General features: G+C 42.7%; 1 protein-coding gene across 10 annotated transcripts in view; it reads right to left on the reverse strand.

Annotated features, from left to right (window-relative positions):
• Positions 1-19,636, reverse strand: part of LOC130513723 (partitioning defective 3 homolog) — a 239,643-nt gene that overhangs the window by 63,569 nt on the left and 156,438 nt on the right. For all 10 annotated transcript variants that reach the window (XM_057012690.1, XM_057012694.1, XM_057012689.1 and 7 more), the window contains 2 exons: positions 16,597-16,818; positions 13,269-13,506 (listed from right to left, as the gene is read on the reverse strand). In XM_057012690.1, the coding sequence (XP_056868670.1) occupies positions 13,269-13,506; positions 16,597-16,818 (460 nt within the window). The remainder of the gene's footprint in view (positions 1-13,268; positions 13,507-16,596; positions 16,819-19,636) is intronic.

The raw sequence follows: 19,636 nt of genomic DNA on the forward strand, positions 1-19,636 counted from the left end.
TGTTACTTTTCATGCACACGTGTGAGCAGAAATTCTTTGTTTTATTAAAACAAAATAGGTTTAGAACACTAAACTAAAAAAAAGCAAAAGTAAGATGTGACTCTGACAGTGTACTGAAGTTTAATACTGACAATGATTGGCAGCTGTTGCAACTGTTTGCTAGATAATAATGGCACATTCTTTAAAAACATGGTTTGGATCCTATTTAAACAACATAAGGATATTAAATTAAAAACACAAAATCAAACCTGCACATACAGAAGTAAAAATTTCCTTTAAAATCCCACTTCAGCAACATTGCAAAGCTCATTTTTCTTACCAAAAAAGCAGAAGAACTTAACACTGCATTAAGTATCAATATTACAATATTTCAGCCATCATCCAGCAATAAGTAGAGCTGGGAAATCTGAAAAATCAGATTTTGATGGAGACATCATTGGTACTGTCCTGGCAGTCGCTTTTTCAGCTACGGTACATTCACATGGAGGACGCTAAACAATAATAAGCCAATTGCTTCTAAATATTTTCTGCTTCAGTCCACTGGGGTGAACAAGGCACAACATTTAATGATTAATTTCTAAGCATCTGTGATGAACAGCACACTGCAAAAAAAATGACCAAGGACGAGGGATGGAATGATGCATGGAGGAATGGATCGCCTGATAAAGTCAGGATTTGGTTTAGTTCATGTACAACAAAGGTGGCATCAGTACTGTATTAATGTGTATTTCTAACTGAAAAAGGAAGTATGTCTTTTCAAATGCTGTTCTACATTAGGTTACCGAGTTGCTTAACGTGTTTGCTATTCTTAGAGGCCAGTAAATACTAATCTATCCAATAACACACATCCTCATATATCAGAGAAAACAGAAGGGTTTATTCCACTAGCAGTGGGTGCCTCATATATCATCCTCATCGATTCACAGGCTAATAATACTTCAAGGCTGATACACAACAGAGGAGGAAAAAGTCAAAGGCTGACTTTTACAAAGAGAGAGAAAAAAGTAAATTATGCAAAGCCTTAAAGCCACTTTGATTGTTACAATCATTTCATCTGGGAAGTAGATTTGACGGAAGCTAATCTGTTTTGACATCTTCTGCGGGAGTTTGTGGTCCGCTCACAGGAAGTTGAAGGATTAAGGAGAGAAGACCAAAAATAAAAGTGCCTGCTGCTCCTGCAACCATCTGTGGTTTTCAAAAGTGAACGCAAGAAGGTGATGGACTACCTGGCTTAACCTCGCACGACCTCCTCCTCATATGAGACGCTAAAACTCTCAACATTATTTAAACCTGCGAATGGAGTAGGTGAGCCAGAAAGAATGAAGCAAGTGCATCTATCAATCTGAATAAGTGATGAGAAGATAATTTCAAGGGCAAACAGACAGAATCATTACGGTTTCTGCTTGGCCAACCTGAAAGTTAATCCAGATCTCCCAGGGCGATGTCCCTCGCAGACGTCTGATGTGAGCCCCCCTCAAATCCCCTGAAACATTTTATTGTCACAGTCAGGGGGAAAATCAACAAGGGAGCCTTGACTCGCTGTATTTCATGGACATAATCAATAAAGGAGAATTTTTAAAAAAAGCTTCCTCAAAGGAAAATCAACATTACTATTAAAATCTTATTGATGGTAAACTAAAAATACAGAGCGGAATGTTGTTTGGAAAGACACACATTGGAACGGAATATCAATAGGGGGAAGTATTCAGTCCACATTTAGGTTTACTTGGAGCGACACCCAGACAGTGCAGCTGTAAATATAGACCAGCATCCACACAGACAGCCTGAAGCCTCCAGATCGCCCTGGTGACACGCCCTGAAGGGGAGATGCATTCAGGTGGAATCGGTAATTTTACAGCACTGACATAATGAGATGTTGGGTTTGACAGCCGAGCTACGTTGACAGGGTAAGGAGCCTTATGACCCACAACTTACCCACAACTGGTCTTTCTAAATGTCTCTGGCTGAAAATGACATAATCAAGATGGCCGCACAGATTAAAACACTAAAAAAACCCGAACTATTTCTTATTCCTTCCACAATTGTTCCAGCTTCCATTATTACTGTAAACCCTCGACGTGACATCACCATTGCTGGTTTCCAGGGACACCAACCCCCGAGAGCGTCTGCATGGAGAATGTTTTCCCATCATTCCCGTAGCCACCACCAGGCGATTATCTCCTTCCCCACGGAACTCATTATCCGCAACTTGTAATGTCAGTCAGTTCTTCCCCTGCTCACCGAGGCCTCTTTTAATCCACCATCTACAACCTGATGCATCCTCAGGTATTTTAGTGACTTTAATGACAAAGACAGGATTAGATTCCTCAATGGGAACAGGAAGGTACATCACACAAAGAAATAATACCCACAATGCAACTCTACATTCACATTACCCTTGTAAAACAAACAGGATGTGACATTTCTTTCACCTCATTGGAGAATTACTGGTGGACATAACCAATCAATGTCAATCCGGTGTGTTTGAGGGGTGCCGGACTGGATGCTGGATGCAAGTGTTTAACTTAAGATAAGCGAAAATGAGTGAGAGTCCAAAAAACGAACAAATAAGACCTCACCATTAACACTTTTATCCCAGTCCTTTATCAAAAATACAATAACACTGTCAAACATGGCATCTCTTCAATTCAATCACATCAGTCTGCAGGAGGGGGCAGAACCATGATTACACCACTTAGATCAGCCTGGCAACAACGACACCGTCTCGTCTGGGAAGTTTCACCATATACGGTCTTATTCAACGGAAATGCAGAGGAAAATAACATATATGGATTGTATTCCGCAGTGAAATGACAGTATTTTCTGAGCCAATATCACAGTTTGCACCTGTTTAGCATAAAGATGCTACTGTATGGAATTGGATGAAACAGATTTTCTGGATGAAACAGTTTTATGGAAATCATTCTGGGCGCCTTGACTGAAAATCGTGCTCAGTCTTACATTTAGGTGCTGCCTCGCAATGTCATACAGAGCAGCTTGTTATTTTCAGCATCCCCAGTCTTTCACCATCTGTTTTAACACCTTCCACTTGCAGACTTTGTGGCCTGTGCGCAAACACAGGAAACTCCCCCCCCCCATATTGCCCTATGGAAATGTGTGTGTGTGTTCCACCGTTGCTCTATTTTTTAGCCTCATCTCACCCACAGAGAAGTGAAACCTTCAACAATGGAGCTGTGGCATTATTAGTTTGTACTGCCTCATCCTGCAGATATTGTTGTTTAACTATCTCTTGATCTACATTCCATCTATAGATTTGTGCTTTTTACTGTGGGCAAAGAGAGCAGAGACAAGCTAGACAGAGTGCATCAAAGTGAATAGCCGAGCAGGTTCTCGGCTTTTAAAATTAATAAATCTCAGCATCAAAGCAAAGCTCAAACTGAATAATTTTTGGACAGCTATTACATTTTTGTGTGTGTTTGGAATGTTAAAGACAAGCCTTGCTGATATTTAAGCAACTGCAAATTCACACACATGCATATTGTGTGTGTGTGTGAGTGTATGTGTGTGTGTGTGTGTGTGTGTGGGGGGGGGGGTATCAAGGGACACTTTGCCTGTTCTATATTTCAAGCAGCCTACTTAATACAAAAGACGAGGCCAGGCCCAACATGATTGCCTTTAATGTCTCACATAAATCACTGACGTGTGTGTGTGTATGCCCGTGTGTGTAGAGGGGAGGGCTGTTTTTGCCCACACTTGGAGTAACATTTGGAATCTTTGACACCCCAGATTAAAGCCTCTCATTAAAACACAAATAAACAGTCTGAATGCATTCATACATCCATTTGTTAAATGTATGAATGCAGTTAGAAGGTCTCTGAAGGACAATTTACAGTGAAGCTCTCACTGTGGGAGCTCATGTCCTCCTGCCTGTACTTGTTGTGTTGATGTTGCATTGTTAATTTCTGTTGCGAAAACAATTTCACAGGTCTGACAGAAATGAATTTATTGATCCTGCTCCGGTTGTGTCGTGCCACTATAATTTGATTAGGAAACAAGGGATGGCAAAGTTCTGCCCAGAACAGTTGGATTGTGTTGCTCTTTCTGGAAGAACTGTGTCCAAAATGAAGGTGCAGAAGCACACATTTATATTGATCTCAGATCTAAGAACTGTGTGTGGAATATTCGTCCTTTGGGTGCGTGGATAAAAACACGACACATGTTTCCAAATGCAATTAAACCATCAACACGCGCTCATACGCACACTGACATTTCTCTAATGCTTAAATGAACCATTCATGCAGATTGCAGAAATGGTTCCAGGAGGGGTGGGGGGCTAAAGTAGGTGGCTCAGGCTGTGACCTACATACCCCGTGACACACTGCCTTCCTAATGGGCCAATTTGATCACTGCCACTCGCTCTCCTCTCCTCTGCAACGCCTGCCTCAAACACAAAGCCAGCAAACATGGCGCGCATTCGGCCCAGCTCCTTTAATCAGTCGCTCCAGGAGCATTTTTCTTATTCATTCACCAACGGCTTATGAAAAAGACTGCAGATAAAAAAAAGTAAAAAAGAAATAAACAAAGAAAGGGGGAAAAATAGCTCAGCGTGGTCCCAAACGCAGATTCATTTTCATTCAAACTGCTGCATAATCCCAATGTAGGTCACAGTGGGTGTTGGAGCGAATGCCTGTGTGGGTTCCCAGCGAGGGGGAGAAATACACCGGGGCCAGTCAGAAGGGCGTTGTAGCAAGTGGAGAATTGTATAACATTTCAGTGGAGTGGAGTGGAGTGATGGTTTTTGGGCCTCAGTCACGTTCCAGGTGTATTTGAGGTGGAAATAAGATGTTTGATGACAGAATGATTTTATCATGTTTATTTGATATTTAGCCTTTTTGGCATCTCAGGATATCTCTGACAAGCTGTGCCTGGAACTAGAAAAATAAGATTTCTCAAGAGGAACTCAAATTTAGGAGCATTTGCATGAAAATCAAAGTTAGATTGACTTGAAAACATAGGTGCCTTTCGACTGAAGAACCACAAGAACCATTCACAGGAGATTTTATGGGGCCTAACCGAGTCCCTGGTCAAAGGTAGGTAACTAGCCCAGAAAAACCTCCTGGGTGGGGCTTGATGTTTACTTGGCACCGGTGTGATGCGGAGCCAAGCAGAAGAGGAACATTAGCCTAGCAGACACTGCTTCTCCTCTTGTTCATCCACCAACATGACACGGATACACAAACCAGAAAGGTGGCAATCGTCTGTATTTTTTTGTATTTTAAGTATCAAATGACAACATGTGCTTCTTACTTAATATTAATTAACACATTGATGTGTACACAGATACAGTTTACAGAGGGCCAAGTGGCTTCCAGTCATTACTCCTGCAGTGGAAACGCACCTATTTACAACTGTTGAAGGGAAATGGAAGCCTGGTAGGGGGTGCATGACAGGGTGCGTGGGGTTGTGTTACCGACAAGGATTTTATATAACGGTGTGGTGCTTTCACTGGGATTTCACTTCAATTATCTTGACTTATTAGAATTTACTGTCTATTTTACATATTGAATCCTAAGCTGCAAAGTGGGAGGCAGGCAGGAGGAGTGAGGGCAGATGAGCATCAGTCACAGAAACGTACCAGCCAAAGTCTTGTATTCAAGCCCACTGGAGGAAAGGAGACAGCAGACTCACTGATCTGTGTTACACATCCCTCCCAGGAATCGAGAGGAGATGGGAGAGGTCTTTCTGTCAATGCCACAATGAGGAACGGGGGTGAGGGCTACCGGGGGATATATGGAAAGAAAAGTGGATGAATTGACAGTAATTGTGAAAAAAGGGAGGGTGAGAAAGAGCATTGGAAAGGGTTGAATTAATAATAGAGGACACTCCTATCCCATTCAAGATATTGATTCCTTATTTACAGCAAATGTGTTTTTAATTATTTTATGATGGTTAAAAAACGTAAAACCTCTTAGATCTAAAGAGGATATTTTATCCTGTAATGAAAAAGAGGGGAGATGGTTTTTAATCTTTTTTTGTGTTTGTGGAATAAATACATAAACATAAATAGTCTAAACAGCTTTCAGATCACACTGGATTATCTTTAGCTGTTATGACCTGAGTATTTCTGTTAGTTTAAGAGAGACCTGCTTGACTAGTTGTGATTTCAAATTATTGTTAATTGCATCTGTGACTGCAGAAGCAAATTAAAGCTAAAGAGTCGCAAGTTTTGGTGAAATTTGAAAATCTGATTTTTGCTCCAGTCTATGGTTGATTCTTTCTGCTTTTAAAGGCGATGGAAGGTAACCGCAGCATGGCTTGTTCCATCAGAACAAAATACACCCATGATTAATTAAGAGAATGACAAATTGATTTATAGATTTTCCTATATACTCTGGACTCTAGACATACAGTTATTAAAACAGAAATAACATATCCTGGAGGATATGGATCTACAGCTGGAATTATGATCACACTCTTCCGCTCCCTCAGTCGTCTATTCATCACTATCGGGACACAAACATGCACTCACAAGGTAGCGACAGTCCAATTAAGATTCCTTCATGACAACAGGAATAAAATCCAGAACCAGCCTTGAAAATAATCTATGTTTCACTGACACAAAGCAAAGATAGGAGGGGAGAAGAAAGAAAACCAGCGTAGGAGGGACTTCAAGGTGGTGAGAAACAGACAATTTCACTTTACATGCCAAACGCATGTCGAGACGCTGATGGGACACGAGGAACACACTTTCTGCCTTTAATTGGTTGCCTTTGATGAAAATCAGAAGTGTAATTCAACATCGATTCATATTACCTTTGTAATTCAAAAGCAATTTCCCCAGCTTCTTTGTCTTCCACCCATCTCCTCATCCGCACAGTGAGGTGGGCGCTCATCAGCAGGTGGGAACTCAGTGGATGAGAAAGGTCATTTCAGCCAAAGGCCTCAATTTCATTACATGCTAAGCCTGGTGGATGACTGAGCGGACTAGCAATGAGTCCTACTGTAGAAGGCAGCACACTTCATTTGCATCGCACATGGGCAGAAATAAATAGGTTTTCCAGTGTGTGTTTCTCACCTGTCTGTAATATCACACATGCTCAGCATCTCTAATCCAACTTCAAGCCATTTTACAGAACAGAATCTATAGGCGGCAGAGTCAAAGCTGGCCGGCACCGTTCTCAGATCCTTATCTGTGCTCGTTTTGTAATGTTGTCGTGCAATTTCACTAATCTGCCTGTTCAGCGGAGTCAGAACAGAACATGAAAGCCCACGACGCAAAAGTTGGGGGAAAATATAATGACGTCAAAGTGTGCGAAAAAGTAAAAAACAGCTAAGCGTCGCTTTTGAAGCATCAAGGTGATGCGAAACGGGAAGTCCAGCGGCGGCGTAGGCCGGTGCGCGCCACATCATTTGCAGCCGCAGACCTGGGGGAGCGTGCACTGAAGCTCTGCTACACTTAATTTGAACTCTTTAATAACACACTTTATGAATTCAGTCATGTTTGCAGCCCTCTGCCTGAGACGCAGCGTGAGCGTCGCTAGTGGATCTTGTTTCAGCCCTGACAAGATTTCAGAATCAATTAAGTCCATCCTGTAACACCGCCTCACACACTCACACTCACACACACACTTCATGGTCCATCTCAAACATAGCGTGATCATTCTAAACCTAATTACTTCAGGTCTGTCTGACGGAGGCCCGGCGCTGCCCAATCACATTTGCATTGAGTGACCAAGCGCAGAGGAAGTGTGCAATTCAGACCCAGCTGGAGTTTAAAATGGCCACCCAACACATTATTGTGGTTTCTCGGGCCCTAAAGCAACTTCCTCCCCATCTTGCACCCCCCCCCCCCCCCCCCAACACACACACACACACCACACACACACACACACACACACACACACACGCGCTGCTGGTTTTAAACCTGCCTGAAAGAATTTTGCTGCTCAAATGTTTCCATCTCCAGTCGCCGCCATCTGGGACAGTGGTGCTAATCATCTCAGCAGAGGGGAAACTGTCTGGAGCCCACTGGTCACCAATGGTACATGACTGTCAAGAGAGTAATGGGATGAGACTCTAAGGGGACTGTCGTCAGGGGAGACTCTGGCCATTTTTACGGCCTAAAAATGACCGTAACGTCCTGGATTTTCTAAAGAAACCGCAGGAGCGATCGTCTGAAAGTCCTCTCTGACCCTCCCTCAGCAGCATGAGATTTCTTTTGAGTCCCCTCATGAAATATGTATTGAAAAACCAGCTGTAGCATGAAGTACTGAGGGCCTTTCAATTTGTGCGACTTCAGATTTCCAATTCATCACATTTCAGAAATAATATTGTACTTTTATCTCGATTAACGATTTAAAAACTTCCTACTTCCTCCTAAAGTTCCTACTTCTTTACATCTCAGCCACAGTTGGACAAATTAAACCCTTTTATCCACGAATTATGAGAATCTCAGTCTGGTTATTAAAGGCAACCCTACCCATTTGAATGACGTGTTGCTGGACACCACTTTGGTGAGTAGTATTTATGTATTTATACACATGAACATCCAGAAAGGTCGCGACACATTGGACTTCACATAATACCTACATTTTAGTTCATCTGACTGTCCAGCGGAGTTGATCATTGAAGACGTTTGTATTTTATTCTTTTCGTAAGTGCGTCTTCTAATATCCTACCCTTTTCTTCCAGCCCGATGCCCCGGGCTTTCCTTTAAATCCTCAGCACAGACGTGATGACGAGCGAGGAAGAACAAAAGAACAATTATCATTTTCTCTCAGATTACATCCAGCAGATGTCGGAGCCCACATGTGGAGGCACATAATTGCTGTCTCCAAATCAGCGGTGGCACGACATTACCAGAAGATGTGAACATTGGTGTGCGTGTGTCAGGGACGCGTTACACAGAATAAGACTGTGAGCCGATTTATCCCATTTTGGTCACATAAAGCACTGCCAGGAGAAAGTATTTCTGAGAAATAACAAATAATTAAAAAAACAAGAAACAGAAAATCCCATTAAACTCATTATACACATAATAATTTAGGCGGCATTTAAAAGTTCAAGGGTGCAAGCAAATAAAGTATGCTTATCTTTAAAACAAGACAAAATACTATCAGAAGGATAGAGTAAATAATGTTTTCACAAAGCAAAGACATTGAGCTTCATAAACATCAGTTCATGGGGTTAATGAACATGGAGCTTTTTTTATTTGATTCTGTCTCTTTAAGGGCCTTAAAGGGGAATTCATCTATAATCTATATAATTGTATAGATTACAAACATATCTGGCTCATTTCCTCTATGGGGTTGGTTGTGCACAGACATCTCAGTGTATTAATAATCAATGGGCAAAACCTTTGTGAGTTTTCCACGCATGAGAAGAAACCATCTTGTCAGTAGGAAGAGCCGGAGGAACAACCACACTTTGCATTAGGTTGTCATGCTATTGTTGCACGCTGCCCTTAATCAAGGGACCCATGTGCAAACAAACACTTAGAAAATGTGCCCGCTGTCCTCTCACACATGATACCAGTCTGCGTCTGCAGTGTCTGAATTGTACAAAGCATCCCTGTCGTCCAGCTCCCCCTGCTTCTGAAGTGAGGCTCGCATGTGAGGGGAGGAGGATCCAGACTAGGTCCCTGAGGTGATGGAGGGTGAAGAGCAAGGGAAAGCAGGGGGTGGGGGTGGGGGCGGGTGCACAGCTGTCACACTGAGCTCTTGTGTCAGATGATGGCTGCGTGTGAGGGCGTGTCACTTATCAGATTGGCGGGGAGGCTGAGGTTGGGGTGAGGGCAAGCGTGCATGTGGGTGAGGATGCACCGGGGAGAAGGAATACGGATGTTGCGAGAGTCCACAGAGTGCTCACATGCAAATCTATAAGCACTCTGGTATCAGTCAGAAAAGAATCCTTCCCTTCAGGCAGACGGCAGCTCTTTGCCGTGACCGCCACTGAAAACCTCCTTCTCACGCCCTTATTCTTCCTTTTTTTAATCTGCCTCTCTCGCTCTCCCTTAGTGCCCCATTTCACTCCAGTGAACACGCTCCCTCTTTCCCCATTCCAGGCCACACCCCTTCCTCTTTCCCCCCGTCCCCCACCCCCCACTACCCTGTTCTGACCAAGCCTGCCTAATCTCCATGCACAATCATGTATTTCCTTCATGCAAACGATTATTTCAATAGGGAAATGCTAACACACACACACACACACACACACACACACACACACACACACACACACACACACATTGGCAAGTAAACAATTCCACAAATCAGCATATAAAGTGAAAAGGTCTTTGTGGATAAGAACAAACACAACTGCTGCATCAGCTGCTAAAGGACACCCAGAAGTCTGGACAAGGTTAAAGTGAATACAGATATTTACTTTTGTGACTTGATGACTACCGGTACATGTCAGTGTTGTCAGAGCTGTGTGGACCAGTGGACTCAACCTGTTTTTAGCGCTGATTCATGAGCTGTCACCAGGGTAATTCTGACAATCTACTGTAAACTGTAAACTTCATCTTAAAGGTTTTACAAAATCTTCAGCATCTCTATGAGTTACTTATGTTTATCTACCTTAGCTGCAAATGAATCTGTTCTTGGCAAAAGATACACTTTTACAACGACTCCGGTTCTCTATCTCCTCGTTCGGGCTGCCCTTAACAGACGGCTATCGCTAGATTGAGACGTGTCATGGAGTTGGAGGGGGGAGCTGAGTAGAAGGAGGAGGTCAGTAAATCACTGAGGAGAAAAAAAGAGACCCTCGTTAAGCACGTCAAAGGAGCCTTGCAGTATGAGCCAACGCACCATTGTCTGCTGACATGCTAACAGTGCCCCGAGCAAAGCTAACATCTAAACACGCCTGATAGGATCAGAAAGTAATGACCACATGTCAGCCTTTCAGGATGACTTGAATAAGCACATATAATGGTTTGGGCCTTAATGCACTGCTCTGCCCTCCCTTACACAACTGGACACAGACGTGACCACAGTGACACACAAAGCCATGCGTCCTTAAAACAACAATGATGTCGTTCTGCCAAGAGCTGAAATAAATCCAGAATTCCTGCTTGCATGCACACTGCTACCCATTCACAAGGTTTTAAGCTATTCATTAGCACATGGTGCTGCACTGGGTACCAGACAGTCCAAGGAATCTGCACAGACAGGGGAGCTGAGGCTCCGCGGAACCGTTTCTTTGCTTTGGGCAGTCAATTTCTTTCAATCACACGTTTTTTCAGTGATTCTTGCACTCACAGTATTTATCTCACAGTCACTCCCTTCATCCTCTCTCTTCCTGTATTAGGCAGCCCTGCCTTCCCTTGGCTCTGATGTTAATGCACTTCCAATCAGGCTGTCCATTAAGCAGCCGTGCACTACACGTTCATCAGGCCCACCAAAGGCCTGCATGCAAATCAGCTCAAATTGCAGCGCGGCACAAACTCCTTGAAACCTCCTTTGAAGGAAATCGCGAGCAAACGTGTCAGAAATGCAGGGGAAAAAAGTGAGCGCCAGCCCATCTGCTTTATGCTAATGAAAACAAGAAAATGGAGCATTACAAAGGATTATACGTGTCACAATCCCTTCTTGATGTTTTGATGCAACGGTGAGATACACTTGCAACATTCTCTAAATTCCATTTGAAATTCTCTGATTACCCCGAGATTTGAAGTGCTGTCATCTTCCCAAAGTCTGTGCCGCCAATCTCCAAACTTTTCCAGAGTGAAATCTTGGAAATTGCTAAAATTGAAAAGGAAAAGAAAAAAAAAAGATCTATATCCCCCACCCCCATCATTCTTCCCCGTAAGGCATTTCAAATCGTCTCCTCTTGTGAGAGGCATTCATTTTCACCTCGGTGTGTTGCCATCTCTCACATTCTAAATGCGTTAGGTGATTCGTGAGATGACAGAAGAGGAACAGACAGCGGCGGCGTGGATGTGTGGGTGTAGGAGCTGTCACGGTCTGAACCTAAATGGCGTTTAAGCTGTCAGAAAACAGTCTGCAATATGAGCTGGGATGAGGGACAAAGCCTGTGAGCTGGAGAAAGACTCCAGTCCACAGCAGGACTCCAGGATTCGAAGGCGTCACCAAGGCTTCCACGTGCCAACACTCAGTGGTCCTCAGCGATAATGAAGAGCGATGACGGGGCTGACGATGGCATAGCAAGAACCCTAGCACATAGCTAAATTTGCCCAGCCGCCACCTGCACGACCACCGATTCAATGTTTGCACTTTTCTTTATGAATCCGACCAGCCAACTGATCAATAAACAAACAAATAAAAAGTGATCTTTGTGAATTCTTCTATCACGACCTGAAAAACACACTTGTCCTCTTTATTGTTCATTATGCTAACTAATCCCATTAAGATAATCCGCATGAAAACAACTTATGGCCCAATAACAGTCAACGCTGCCTGCATCATTAATCTATGCTATAAGCAAATATGCAGAGAATGGAGGTAATTAAGATGCCTGATAGTCTCCAGGGCAGCGACACTGAACCAATAGATATCTACATATATCATCCTTCTTTATTCTCTTCTTGCCCAGCTCCAAAATCACCTTTTCTTTGTTATAAACATATCCATGCTATGCTAGCTTAATAAGATGTTACAAAGGTGTCACCAGGTGTTTCTGCTTGCATTTCAAATTCCAGCTTCACAGTGCGTACAAAATGAAATCATCATTATGACTAAAAAACCCGCCATTACATGAGATTCAGCCTCAGATTAGTGTTTAATGTACATTTCTATCATAGTCTAAACATTGTTCACATATTTAATATTAACACATTGAACAAAGATTTGAACATATTAAGGTATTTGTCTTGCAAGAAATTTTGATAACTCTATGTTTTACCATCCATATTAACAGTATATACCATAGAAATGTATGAAACCTTAATGGCTTTAATAAACCATTGGCTTCTCATCTTATGTTGATGTGTTCGTATGGATTCATTACATTAGCATCCACAGGAGTCCGACACATTTTGCTCTGCCTAACAAATGCAGCGGGTGTTTGGAGAGGAGGAGCGTGACATCATGAATAAAACATGCTGTTCTTATTAAAAATAATCTGGCTCAAAAGTGCTAGAGGCCCTTGAGGTCTATGACCCCCCCCCCCCCTCCCTCCCGCGCCTCCCCCCCTCTATCAGCCCCTCCACCTCACAGGGTTCAAGGAGAGCGCTCCCTGATTAACGCTGCATTCGTATTCTGTATGATCAGCTGGTGAATGAGCTGGATGGAATTATATAAAGCAGGGGGACATCGTGCTTGAGGCAGCATAGAAGGGTTGTTACATACCTGAACATGTCACCCAGGCCTTTAAGGACACCTTTCTTGCCTTTGCTCTTGTCCCTCTCCCTATCTTTCTCCTTCTCCATTTCCAGCTTCTTCTTTTCCCCCCCGCCCGTCTTCTCTCTGTCTTTTTGTCTCTCATCTTTCGAGAGGTGGCCGTTGACCCTGGGACCCACAATGAGGTCGCCGCTGGTGGACATCGACTCTCGACCGGATCTGGAGCTTCCCTCTGTGTCCTCTTCCACTAGAACACAATTGGAGAGATGGAAAAGATGAGAGATGAAAAAAACCTTCTTTATCAACGCAAAACAACAAATATAAATAAATGTATTATATTATAGTGACATTTCCTGTGCAGTAACACCATAAACACATTTAATCTCTTTAAAAGGGAAAAGCTACTTTAACAGAAATGCAGAAAGTGACTTGAAAAAGCCCCCAACTTCCACTTGACTCCCTCCAGATCACAGAAATCGACAACACAACAGCAGAATCTGTTACCAATTCCTCTCTCCTTTCCTCTGGTAACATCACACGAGCCATTAAAATAAAAAAAAAAAACGAGTCCCACAAGGTAAAACGGCTTTGAACAAAACACACGGAGTTCACCCGCCTCATTAGAGCAGAATATATTTACATTCGACACCCTTTGAGACTACCACTCTGTTTCACTTAGCAAAAAGCCTGAAGTTATTTCAAATATGGACATTTCATGCAGCTCACCAGAGAACGTTTTTCCTTTTCTTTTCTCCATATTTGTCTGAACATGACCATAAAATAACCTGAGAAAATAATCTACCTCTATAATAATCTGAGCCCTGCACACTCCTAAAGTGATGTGAGGTTGATTAAAGCACCAAGTTTCCATCACATCTAATCAAAACTGATGGGCAAAATGTAATTAATCTGTCAGTAATTATGCATTTAAATAATCCCGGAAAAGCCTTCCAGGGATCTTAATTGCAATCGTGGCACTCTTTGCGAGTCAGCTCCTGTCTTTGCAGTGAGGCGTCGAGGTAGATGTGTTTTAGATTAAAACACATTATAATTGCGCATTTAATACATTCAATTTAGGCTTTGATGAGCAAGAGAAGCGCTTATCATGTGAGGGGAAGAGCTAAAAAAGGCACTGGGATGGATTTCAGGACAGATCGGCTGGATTTGGCTTCCAAGGAACTTTGCTATATTATATTTTCCCTGTAATTCAGAGAGTTATTAGAGTTATTATTATTATTATTATTATTATTTATTTATTTATATTCACCATCATCTTGGACAAAATGAGCAAACTTAAATGGCAGGAAGAAAAAGACCAATGGTGGCTTCAAACCATCAGAACCGGCATCGGTATTGGGGTTATCGCTCAATCTGCTGCCTGCTTATGATCCCGTTAAGAGGAACAGCGGCCACAGCCTGTATCAGGTTATAGAAGGAGCGCTGATGCAGCTGCTGCTTAATGATGCCCCGGTGCAGATAAGGTATTAAACGTGGCGATCCAGAACCTCCTGGAGGGCGGCTGCCATGTGAGCCTATATGCTTCTTTGTGGCCTCATGTTGATACATCCGTGACGCCTATTTTAGCTGCTCTGTTTTCAGATAGCGTGACCAATTGTTCAACATTCCATCTAAAAGGAGAGATTGTTTTTAAAAGCAGGAAAAGGAAGAGAACATGGGGACAGTCGGCCAACCTTTTTTACTCTTTTTTGTTGTTCTGTCCCAGCAGGTCGTGGCAGACACGTGAAAATGTCATGCTCATTCTGCAACATAAAGGATGGGATATTCGCTTTTTTTCCCATTATTCTTTGTTATTTCAACAGACGATGCAACACAAAGTAACACCCGGGAAAGTGCACGAGGCCCAGCGGGTCGTCTCGAGAAGACACATTTTCTGTGGATGATGCCATGTTCTTATTTTATGTAAATAAAAGTCTGGGAGCGGAGGAAGACGGCCGCTTATCTGTCAACTTTGACTATTAACCTCGGCGACGAGCACAGGCTGCCTGCTTTTATCTAAATTGAAAAACAGAGTTATTTGAATATCATGGGGGGAGAATGCAATATACCACAGCGGGGAAAATCGCTTGCTTTTCCCATTTTTCTTTGCTGAGATAAGACTGTATTTAGCGGCTTGCCGACAGAGCTTATGACAACAAAGGGTTTCAGGCAAATAATTCCTTCTTTTTTCAGACTGTTTTGCAGCTATTCGGGGAGGGAATACAAATTTCTCGATTGCGAATGCCCTGTTGTTGGTTCATTACCTATAAGTCTAAGTTGACTATCTCACTACACCGAGAAATGGCTCTTTAGACATCAACTCTGCAGCAGAGGTGTCGGGTTTTCTACAGATTTTCTTACTTTTAATAAAAGAAAAATAAAGTAAATAAAGATAAAAAATTGAAAAAAAAATTAGGCATTCATTTAGGGTTCATAGACATAAACATAATTGGCAAAGTTGCGTGCTGGGAGTTCATGGTTGCTATACTGAACACACAAATGACACGTGAGAGCAATCCGACAGCACTTGGATGGAAATTATTTCCCATGAACTAATGGGAGACATGAGAATGGGTTTTTCCACCGTTACAACCCGCGCTGAGCGAACGTTGCCTTATTCTCTAACAGATGAATATTAATGTGCGTAAACTAGACATTTTTCTTTTTTTTTTTACAAATGTGCATTGTGACATACGACATGTGTACATCTTCCACTGGGAAGTGTGTCACCGTTTCAAAATAGCTCAAAGCCAGTTGGCCAATGTTGCACTGATCTGTCTACTGCACGGCACACTCGGAGCAGCTAAAACATTAAAAACCGCTGACAGGTGCATCATTCTGCTGGGAAATCAACAATCTGGGCCACCTGACACCTGCCCTGCATCCTTTTCCTCCAGACTAAAACATGAGCAGGAATGTCGGGCTCTTGACGTGGGGCTTTGGCAGCATTCCACTGTTTGGGTGTCGGGTCTGTGGTTTGTTTCCTGCTAACCTGTTTTTCGTGTTGTTTTGAAATATCGTGAGGCAGACAAGCGGTAACAACACATGAGATGGAGCAACAGCTGTTGAATAAGTTCCAATCCGGTCTTCGCCGACTCGACCGCTGGCTCTGCTGATGTAGACTGTTGATGTAGACTGTGTTTTTCTGACCAGCATCATTCGCTCAGTCTGTTTTCTGGGTTTTGTCTCCTTTTCGTGTTATTAAGTTGAACTTTTTCCATGTTTATCACATAGTTACATTGGCCCCATTGTTATTTTCACTGTTTCTGCCTCAAGCACTTAACAAAACATCTGAAATTTCAGAAGATTCCCTCCACTTTTACTTGGTTCATATACTCACGCGTGTCCATGCTGTCCTCCGTCGGTGCTGCAGACTTCTCATAGGATTTGTCTATGGCGGCTCTGAAGCTCTCGTTGCAGCCACGGCCTCTGACGATGCGCGAGTGCGACCGTTTGATGTCGGTCTCTCCATTTAGGGTCGCCTCGGCAACAGCTGTCTGCAGACTTTCGAGGGAGCTGGATTTTTTCAGGCCCAACGACGGTCCAACCACTGGTTCTGAATCTGTGCGAAGAGAAATGAGTCACAGTGAGACCATTTAATTAATGCTGTATGACTCCCCCTGATTGGGCTCATCACAATTGTTCCCATGTTGTACAGGACGAGGTTATGGGATGCGCTTGGCAAGCACAGTGTAGTCACGATTAAAGTGGAAAACAAATGACTGTCTGTCCAATGAAGTGTGTGAGACTGAAACATTAGCATCAGTTAAACTTTTCCCTTTGCGGAATCTTAATTCAACCGTTGTACTGAAGCTAAACCTGACAGCTATAAATGGTCTTCTTAATATACCAGCATAAGTATTTCATCTATTTTTTCTGTAAAGGAAAGAAAGAGTTAGAAAAAGGGAAGACTCTTATAAAAACACTGCACATTCTTTCCCCTCTCTCCATCCAAGATGGCACAATCACTGCCATCTCCTCTTAAACATCATATATCAATTTAGTGGAAAAAAAACCTTAAAGCTATCTTATCATGGGTCACCAGAGACCAGAACTGATACTAGAACTTGTCCACTCTATTGTCATCCGGTGCACTTTTTACTGCAGACAAACAGTTTCTAAACCGACTTCAGTCATTTAAGTCTTCCTACAACCACATGGACACCGATATAACTACCAGAAACGGAGAGAGCACCAGCCTTGTTAATAATCAGAATAGTTGTGTAATGAATCAAATCAAATCAAATCAAATCAATCTTTATTTATATAGCGTCTTATACAATCAAAATTGTTTCAAGGCGCTTTCCAGAATAATGAGCCACATAAGAACCAAAATTCAAAGTGCAGAAAATAAATATACAGGGATATGTATGCATGCTCTTTTTTTATGTCACATAAACATTGAAGCAGGTGACATAGAAATGGACATGTATTACAAACATTACGGTTACAACGTGCAGATAAAACAAGGACATACGTTACAGTCTGCAACACTGTGACATGCACCTACATGTGCACTTGAAGCCATGGATCACTGTTCTGCATGGTCTCCATGAGGATGCTATAGACACTACAAGCAAGGCAGGAGATTGTGATCATTATTGTTTATAAAAATTACATTTTTGCTATCAAAACTGTCTGTATGTTGTCTTGTTAATGCTGGACCATTATCACTCCTTCACTGATGAATGCTGCTCAGAGAACATCATGCAAAGTAAATAAAATTAGTGCTATTAGACAGTTAAGATTTATTGGAAAGGTTCTAAACAGCCAACCTCTGGAAGGGAACACTGGACAGCTGTAATTATTTTTTCCAATGCTCGCCAGGGTTGTGTTTAGTGTATTTAAGTGGAGTGTGATTCTGGTATTGGTATTTCATTTTGTCAGCAAGCCCCTGTCAGTTCCCTCAGGCTATTACCTTAGCCTCCAGTTGGTAAACAAGCAGCCTGGTTTATTTGCTGTCCCCCTTCTTCTGCCTCTACTCAGTGTGCAGTAAGCAGCTGTCAAATGTAACAAGACGGATTTAAAAAAAAAATGTGCGAGTGAGCTGCTGTTAAATGTAAACTTCTGCAGCGGAAACTATCAGTAATACTGAACAAACTGTTAATTCAATTACCCAGGCAGTTTGACTAACTCTCTAAAGGTAAAACACATGTCAGGGGCATCTGGACAGGGTGGCATTGTGTCTTTAAAACTCCCTTTAGACCATACAGACCCTTCAGCATGCCTGTGTGGTTTCATGTGGTATAAATAAACATATACTCCAGCTCTTCCTGTCGGATTTTTCAATTGCCGATGTTGCTGTAATGTCTGGAAGCACATATGTAAACATCCAATGTATACGCTAGCCTCAGCGTGTGCGTACAGGGAATCCCAAAAATTTGTCCCAAAAAAACACAAGCTCCTGACATGCACACACATGTCTGTGTCAGCATCTGTCAACAATGAGATTGACGTGTTTAAAGTGGCCTAAATGAGGCGTGAGCCGGCAGTGCTGGTGATCACAGTGGTTCTTTAACCAGGGGGGTGCACAGCCAAACATGGATTAGCAAGGAAAATAAACCCCCACCACTGAAGGAAAACTATTTATGACCACTGTGTGGAGCGATGCCTAAAATGCCTGCAACGATACGGCTTTCGAGAAAAAAACATGTAGTCAAAAGGTCAGATAGGTCTGCCGACTAAAGCCTTGTTCGCACTATGCGACTCTCTGTCATCTGGCCAGAGCAATTGCGGTCGGTGGGGCGTTCACAGCGTGGCCGACTGCTCTACCTGGTCTCCAAACAATGTTTTGTATCAAAAAACTCAGCCACTAGCGACATAGATGAGGAAGTAAGGGAGAAAACATACAATTCACTCCCTCTCTGTATCCATCTACGGGTATCACTGATTTCATTGCTGTACGCTGACCTGCTGACCTCTGACTCTGCTGACCCATTCAACTCAACTCTTGTTGTAATTAATGATTTATGCAAATTATTCTCTCTTCTACCTGTCCACCCTCTTTCTTCTTCTCTGCCCAGCTGGCCATCAGCAGGAGGGTTCCCTTACATGAGCCTGGTTCTGCTCAAGGTTTCTTCCTGTTAAAGGGGAGTTTTTCATGCCACTGTTGCTTGTTGGGAGTCAGGCCCTGAGATTCTGTAAATCGCCTGGAGACAATTTTGATTGTAACAGACGCTATAAAAATGTAGATCCATTACTTGATTGATAGACTCAAATTCAATGTGCATGCTGATCTTTTCTACTGCAAACATGGACGAAATAATTAGGAAAAGATTGTGACCCTCTTGTCGTTGCTGCTGCTCAGGTAAGTTGCAGCTAGTATTGAATAAAGCAGTCTGTTCCATCTGACGTGATTTTAGATGTATTTTGACCGGAAC

Source organism: Takifugu flavidus, chromosome 17, assembly GCF_003711565.1.
Source record: "Takifugu flavidus isolate HTHZ2018 chromosome 17, ASM371156v2, whole genome shotgun sequence".
NCBI classification, from domain to species: domain Eukaryota; kingdom Metazoa; phylum Chordata; class Actinopteri; order Tetraodontiformes; family Tetraodontidae; genus Takifugu; species Takifugu flavidus.